Genomic DNA, 8,038 nt, shown 5'->3' with positions numbered 1-8,038 from the left:
GCGGACCGCTCCTGTTTGCCAGAATTGAGCCACAAGCAGGCCATAGCAATGCCACATGTCCGCCAGAGTAAAGAAATTAACCAGAACTGGTCCTTATCTGAGCCACAAAATCTATGTATATTAAATTTTGAAAATGCATTATAAAATGTGTGATGCCTATTATTAATACTATTACTAATACTAATACTATTTTAAGTGGTTTTCTGATGAACATATTTTTAAACTTGTTTAATAAAACATTAGGGGAAGCATGATGCAGATCATAAGTGAGTTCTGAGACCATCATCGAGCTTTGTACTATAACATTAAGTCCTAGGTAATTTTATGCAACATTTATTAAAACACATTTTCATGGTGGTTTTGGTAAAGCAAATTCACATTTTACTACGCAAATTAAGCTATTGTAGATTGTTCCCCCTCAGAGGACCACAATGGAAATAAGCCCATGGCTTTTTTTTGTATTTTATCCTCGACAGTTTTTTAAAAATGCGTATGAATTGGTCTTTTGGGCTTGATTGTACTTGTTTTAACTTTATACGCATTAAGCAAGATTGTGGGTCAGCTTCTCAAAATGCACAGTGGTTCGACAAAGTGGGATATACTTTATTTAAAAAAAAAAAAAAAATTGAAAAATTGATTGTATAGCTTGAGCAATGTATCCTTTTTATCTTTACTATGCGTTTTGAGAGGGATGCCCAAAACGCGTATCCACAGACCTTTTGCCAGAGGAATCAGTGGCTGCAGACTGGTATGAGCAAGAGGTGGGATCATTGACAAGAGTATCACACTTTGGCACCAACCCCTTTCAGAGTGTACAGGACCAGGAAACTGCAGAGAGGGAATTTGCTCTGCAATGGCCCGATGTGACTGTAATGCTGGACAATGCTGTCAACAATCAACCTGAAGATTTTAAGTCTGGATTTCAAGGCCTGATTGATTTGACCAGAAGACATTGTCAGCGTTGACATTACTTTAGAGACATCAGTGACTTGCTTTAGCCTCAGTGTTCCCAGGACATCATCCCTCAGTGGCTTCTGAAAACCTGTTGTTTATAATTGTTTTTTGTTTTTGCCTTAGCAATATTTTCAGTGCTAAAAAATTTTAACACATAACAATTAAAAAAAAATTGTTATGTGGTAATTTAGGTTAAAGTTGTTGTTTTGTGTGGCAGACTAAACACAGACTGTTGAACTTTGAATAAAAATATGCTTGGTTCAGGTTTGAAATTCATCATCTTTTATTATATAGGCTATGCAGTCTGATATCATAGTAAGCCCCCAGTTGCTAGTCGTGAAGCTCTACTGGGGCACAGGGGCACATTCTTCGTACGTTGCTTAAAACATCCGAGATCAAATGACATCCTAGATCATATCATCGTGCTAATTCTGATCTGGCTAATTGGATTCTACGAACACACCTGCCGGTTATGATTATCTGAGATAATTGCGCGTTCATGCGCTGGTTTAAAAGAGGATATGTATCGATAGTAGAAACATTGATCAGCAATGCTGCTATTGGCTGTTCAGCGTGGCCAAAGAGCATGCACAGCTCTTCTCCTCAGCAGAGCAAGATAGTTTATTCAGAATTTTAATGTTTTATACAAAACGCCAGGAAACACCTTAAAGTCTGCAAAAGCCAGGAGAGAGGGCTGGCAAAAAGTAGCAGATAATTTAAATCCGTTAGAAGTGGCCATGTTAGATTTTTTTAGAACTTATTAGAATAAAGTTTATATTTTTGTATTTTAATAATTGTATTATTTGTTCGTTGTAATGTCCATCACAACAATAGAACATGGGAACAAATAAAAGTTAAGTACAAAAATATTCTACATAATGGTCATTTTTAGCCTACTTAGCCTTACTAGTCTCTTTTAAAAAGGCACTGTTAAATAAATGTTCTGTTTATAAAAGCAACCATGAAAAAGCATGAGAAAAAAAGAAAATAAACAATCTTAGTTAGTAGGCTACAGTAAAATATTTTTGCTGCATTAAATCAAGTAAGGCCTAATCCAAATGGCTGGTATAGTCATTTCAACTGTTAAATTTTGATTAATAATGAGCTGCTTTCACCTGCGAAAATGAAAACTTAATGTAGCCTACAAATATTTAGCCATGAGTTATTGATCACATTTATGCAAAGAGTTTTTGTTAAAGCCCGACTCCGATTAGTCGAAAATTAGTGCGTTTCCAACAAATTAATAATGCAAACATAAAGTCATAAAGGAAAAAAAATCTCTCAGAAAGTGCCCGTGTCAGCTCTGCTTATGAAACCGCAGTCTAATCCTGTTAACATGAAATAAGCCTGCTCGCGAGCAGGTTTAAGATTGAGCACCTGTTGCTATGAGAGCAAGCCCAGGAAGAGCGTCTAAGAACCAAACTATTCAAAGATCATGACAAATTGCCAACAATAAAATCCAGCTAAGTGAGTTAGCGAAGTACAAAGAATGGGCACTAATATAATTAATTCTAACACATTAAAAACTGTCTTACAGCATTGCAAAAACATTTTATTTCATAAGACATAAGCATGTTTCAGTTTGGCAAGATTTGCACTGAATATTGAATGAAGCAGCTTTCTCTAATAGAGAGACAAGCTTTTGAGCAGATTTGGGCTAGATTTCACTTCATTTGAACAGAAGCACTATTTCAACATTACTGGACTCAGAAACCTGTAAACTGACAATCTTGAGCATTGGAGCTCTAACATTACTTTTTGTGCATATAACTTCTAACACATTAAAAACTGTCTTACAGCATTGCAGAAAACATTTTATTTCAATGGGTTAATCAGTGGTCGGATGTCAGTGTAATAACAGCGAGTTGACATAATTGACACTGGTCATGAGTTGATTCAATTTCCGGTCCTTGGAGATCATTTCCTTTTTGATTAATGGCGGATGACCACGAGGAGAGTGCAGTGTTCAAACAGGTATAATATTTTATAACCACTTAAATTGACCAATTTTCATCATGTTTTGTTTACGTTTCTCAGCGTTCAAAATAATTTGAGTACATTTCTCAACATTGCCAGAGTGCTAACATAATTTATTTTCAGATAACGTAATGCGACAGACCACTGACAGGATCTCGAGGCCGTTTAGTTGTACCACTTTTTAGCTAGCAAATTGAGGTAAGAATGGCATTGTTTGTGCAAGTGAGCAGTTTTAAACGTACATTTTCTTATATTTTAGAATCTGGGGTAACGTTAGATCATTTCTGTGATTTGTGTAATTTAACGGTTACTGTTAACTATTAATTTACGCAAATAGCGCAGCATCCATATTCCCCTTCTTTGGGTTTTCGTTATTTGTGTTGCCAAAATAAGACCTTATAATGCATTTTTGTCTCCAATATTATAGTCTAACTGTGCATTGATCGACAAATAATTTTTTTAATTTTTATTTTTTTACGTGGACCTCCATGGGCTCGGATAGTCCAAGGAATTTACAGTATATCGCTGTTATTCTCGTCTTCAAAGTAAAAGGAAGCGGATATAAATTATCAGATAATCAAGCCAGAATCGTTTTGCTGAACTTGTATTTTCTGCCAGCGTATGATTGTGAACTAATTCGCTCATTTGAGACACGTGATTGACGCTTATTCTGCAATAGCAGATACGAATAAACTTCAATTAACTGCAATTTTAAACTTTAAACTGCAATTTCACTTTAATGTAAGTTAACTGCTGTGGGGTGACAGATGGATCCTCTTACAACAGTGGCTCGCTGAATTTTCTTATTAATATTCATTTGCATTTTTCTTGACCAACAGCTTTTCATCATGTTGGTTAAATTTCAATATCAAGGTGTGAAGAAATTTGTAAAACTGAACAGTGATAGTACGTTCCAAGACTTTCTCACTGAAGGTAAGCTAAGAATCTTTTGCTACTGCTTAGAAATGTACTTAGTCATAGAACTAAGCTTGAAGTATAATCCCACAGGGCTTGTGTATTATAAGGTCTCATTTGTTAACAATAATTAATGTGCAAACTAACAATTACTAACTTTAGGTTTAATAAGTAGAAATGTTCATTTTAGTTCAAGCTACGCAATATCGCGTTCATTATGGAAGGCGATTCATCTGCGACAATGAACGCGATATTGCGTAGCTTGTCAGTGATCTACGGCTCTGTCTATTAAATGCCACTCCATTTATAAGCAGGTGATGGCAATTTTAGCAGTGATCACGAAAGCAGCTTTACTGATTAGATGCGCATGATCATATCGTTAGATATATCGCCCAGCCCTAATATATATATATATATATACAAACCAGCAGAAATATTCTCTTCCAGACATCTTACTGTTAGGCATAAATGTGGACTGCCTTCAATCAATTCATGGAAGATGTCCTCTTCCACTGTATCAAAGACCTCAAGAGCTGCAGTTCTTGCTAAAGCGAAAGGAAATTTTAACAATAGCATTAAAAATAAAAAGTATATATATATTTTTATATATATATATATACTTTTTATTTTTAATGCTATTGTTAAAATTTCCTTTCGCTTTAGCAAGAACTGCAGCTCTTGAGGTCTTTGATACAGTGGAAGAGGACATCTTCCATGAATTGATTGAAGGCAGTCCACATTTATGCCTAACAGTAAGATGTCTGGAAGAGAATATTTCTGCTGGTTTGTGTGAGGGTAAGTATATAACGCTTTATATAGTCTTTCAAGGACTCCAGTGTAATTATTCTGGGGATAAAATGCATTTGGGTCAGATAAACACATTTACCTTTAGCAGATGCTGCAGGAGTCTTTAGCAGTTTATTGAATATTATCACATTTGTTTGGGTTAATATCCAATCATGAAAAGGTGGAAAAAAGGATCAGGTGGTTAAGTGTTGACTGCAGCTAGATATAACCGAATGAGAACTGACAAGTGTGTAGCCATACTTATTGTTACTATTTTTGTTTTAAAGGGTTAGTTCACCCCAAAAATGAAAATTAATTACTCACCCTCATTCCTTCCATTTAATCTTAACTGAGCTTTCTGATCCCTCCATAGACTGCAACATAATTGCAACTGTCAAGGCCCAGAAAGTTAGTAAAGATATCATTAACATAGTCCATGTGACCATGTGGTTTCATCAAAAAATATCTTTAAGATAAATGAAGTTCTAACTGGTTTGGAATGACATGAGGCTGAGTAATTAAAGGTGCCATCTGTAATGTTTGGCAAAAAATCAAGTCATACTCCACATTCCATACCAAATGGGGGCAGTATGCCTCAATAAAGTGAATTGGTCTAGAGTAACAAACGAGAAACGGCAGAGTCTCTATGCTCCGCCCCTACTTTCACAACAACACTACAGCCATAGCCGAAGCCTAACTGTGCGTTCACACAGCCGGCGTCAAGAGCGTCAAAAAAATCGCTCTTGCCGCTCTGCTCACGACGCTGCAGAAAGATTTGTGAGCGCTCAGACGCTCTAACGTAGATCGAATGCTTATTTTGTATTTAAAGCGGCCGCAAAGCAAACAAGCTTGTTGATCTTGTGCAGACTAACCACAAGGAGTTATAAGTTAACCTCATTAAATATTGTTGTGGACGAAATATTAGGATCCTTTACTTAAAATGAACAATCTCAGACACCTTGGTCCACGTATCACTTTTAATTTATTTTTTATGTCCCTGTACGCAAACAGGGACACATCATAGATTAATACAAACGCTAAACAGCAATAATCAACCTGTCCTTTATTCTGCTTGGGAACTAATGTGCCAACTCTCAAGCATTCACCGTGAGACACACGCAATTAACTTGTTTCACACGCTTTCACGCCAGAAATAAATTTTTTCACGCACAGAAAAACCACGAAGCAAAGAGGACACGGAGACCAACAGACTACACAGAGCAGGTTAGTTATGATATAATAAAATGGGTAACGTTAAGTTATCGCTAGCTAATTATCAAACGCAGCTACGGTTAGCCATCGCTAACATTAGCACGTTTATCGAACAGCCTTCGATACATTTCTACGTTATAACTTCCCGAAAACAAATACACAAACATATAATACAAACTTCTAGCGAAATACTAACAGCATCTAACTTACCAATGCAAAAGAAATGTTGCAAGTTCGGAGTCGAACCTCATTTCTTTCAGGTCCATCAGTTGTCTCCAGTGATTAAAAGCAGTGCCGATGTTTACTCTGGTTCGGCTCCTTTTCTTATCGGATTTGATTTGTGATTCCGAGCGCGGTGGTGGTCTCTTGCCAAGGGCTTGAGCCATCCTTTCTCTCTCTTCCCTGAACTAAAATGAACTAGTGGGCTGTACTTTCCACACGATTGACATCAGGTTCAGGCACGCCGACAAGCCGTGCGAGTTATTCGTGTATTGCAGGTTGGCTGGTGGTTATGTTGCCCGCATATCGCCTCCCATGGCCGAAACTGGAATTACGACACCTGTCGGGCCGGGGCTAGTAATGCTAATTAAGGTTGATATCTCTGCAGCACTATAACTTGACATTTTTTTAATGACATCATCGCCCCTTATTTCTTCTCATTCTTTTGATGCGTGTAGGTCATGTTATGGATATTTTTACCTCAATTTTTGCCTATGGCACCTTTAATGACAGAAATGTTATTTTGCTGAAGTAACCCTTTAATTGGATTTCTGATACTGTTTGGTTTAATGCCTTTAGAAAAAACATGAAAATTGTTTTGCCTTTCTCTTTCAAGAGTTTTCACCCACAAGATCGTCAACACCCAGCACATGCACGGATACTCTTTCACTCTCTTCAACTGACCATGAAGAGACAGAGAGAGCAGTGCATATTCAAGCCAAAATGGCCAGCAACAGTTTTAACATAGACTCTGAAAAGGCAAAACGGGTATGTAAGCATGTTTTCCTTATGGTTCATATCCTGGCGCTTTAAAACTTTGTCGAGGAAGAACCCAAAATGTATTCACTTGGAGATGACTGAAAGTGGAGGACCAAGTCGAAGAAGGAGGATCGATGATGTACAACAACTTGAAGGAGATGCATGCAGAGAGGCAATTTCTTTCCTTGTCCATACAGCTGATGAAACCGAAGTTATGCAAAAGATGAAGGAAACTTTCAAGCATAGACAAGAACTGGTACATAATCCTGAAAGATCAGCTGATGTCCTTGATGACTTTCCAATATATTTGGATGTAAAAGGATTGGTAAATAAAACATTTAGATGTGTTTTAGATATGTCTGCTTTTTTAAGTGTTGCTAAGGTTACTCTTTGACATTATTGCTACTTGGACTCATTCGTTCATAATTTATCACTGTCGCTCGTACAGTACATGCCAGTGAAAGATTTTGAAATAATTCAAGTAAATACTTTAATTTATATGTTTGACTCATTTGGACATTCATGATGTTTTAGTCTTAAACAACATGTGCACACAATCAATTTTGGTGGTAAAAGGCTAAAGTAATTTCTTAGAAATCTTGTAATATGTTTTGTCTTTAAGTTTAATCAGGACTTTGCTCTGCTCTTCAATGCTGAAACATCCAACAAGTTTCTTGAACGGTGGGAGACAGCATTCAAGCAAAAGATCATCAATGAAGCCCAGTCTCTAACTTCAACAGCAGAAATTCAGTGTCTTCTCAATGCAGCATGTGGACAAGGTTCTGAAAATGGTTGGCATAATTTGTGAAGATGTCAATTTCATATTTACTCTGGATTCTTGTTATTGTGAGCACAAAATGTTTGTTTTTCTTTTATCCTAAATCGCCCACCATAAACCTCTACTCATTCAGATTTGGACAGTGACATGTCATCTGTCCTGCTGCTGTTGCATCTCCTGCCTCCTGCTCCAGGGAGGAAGAAGACCGTTGACAGACTTGTGCATTTCCCTAAGGTAAAAATACTGTTGCAAAATTGTGAATGTTTGATTATGATTTTGGTTATAAACCCTAAAATGCAATGGATTTCAAACATGGTCTTTGGGACTCAACCCTCTGCACATTCCGTCTCTCTGACCCAGAGATGGGACCAAGTCACACATGTGCAAGTCTCAAGTAAGTCTCAAGTCTTAACCTTCAAGTCTCAAGTCCCAAGTATT

At 37.0% G+C, this 8,038-nt stretch overlaps 1 protein-coding gene across 1 annotated transcript; it reads left to right on the top strand.

Moving 5' to 3' along the window:
* The first annotated feature begins 2,889 nt into the window (after positions 1–2,889).
* On the top strand, positions 2,890–7,630 carry LOC127972381 (uncharacterized). Its single transcript, XM_052575844.1, has 5 exons — positions 2,890–2,928; positions 3,771–3,864; positions 4,510–4,641; positions 6,680–6,831; positions 7,445–7,630. The coding sequence occupies exons 1-5, from the start codon at positions 2,890–2,892 to the stop codon at positions 7,628–7,630; spliced, it is 603 nt and encodes a 200-aa protein (XP_052431804.1).
* Positions 7,631–8,038: the final 408 nt, after the last annotated feature.

This window comes from Carassius gibelio, chromosome B15 (assembly GCF_023724105.1).
Source record: "Carassius gibelio isolate Cgi1373 ecotype wild population from Czech Republic chromosome B15, carGib1.2-hapl.c, whole genome shotgun sequence".
Lineage (NCBI taxonomy): Eukaryota > Metazoa > Chordata > Actinopteri > Cypriniformes > Cyprinidae > Carassius > Carassius gibelio.
This window is presented reverse-complemented; position numbering and strand designations above follow the sequence as displayed.

What these genes read in the sequence shown, in the direction of transcription:
- LOC127972381 (XM_052575844.1), top strand. Translation starts at nt 2,890, where the DNA reads ATGGCGGATGACCACGAGGAGAGTGCAGTGTTCAAACAG. An exon ending in AGAGTGCAGTGTTCAAACAG is followed by an intron (nt 2,929 to 3,770) that starts GTATAATATTTT and finishes CTTGACCAACAG; the next exon opens with CTTTTCATCATGTTGGTTAA. An exon ending in ACTCTGAAAAGGCAAAACGG is followed by an intron (nt 6,832 to 7,444) that starts GTATGTAAGCAT and finishes TTTGTCTTTAAG; the next exon opens with TTTAATCAGGACTTTGCTCT.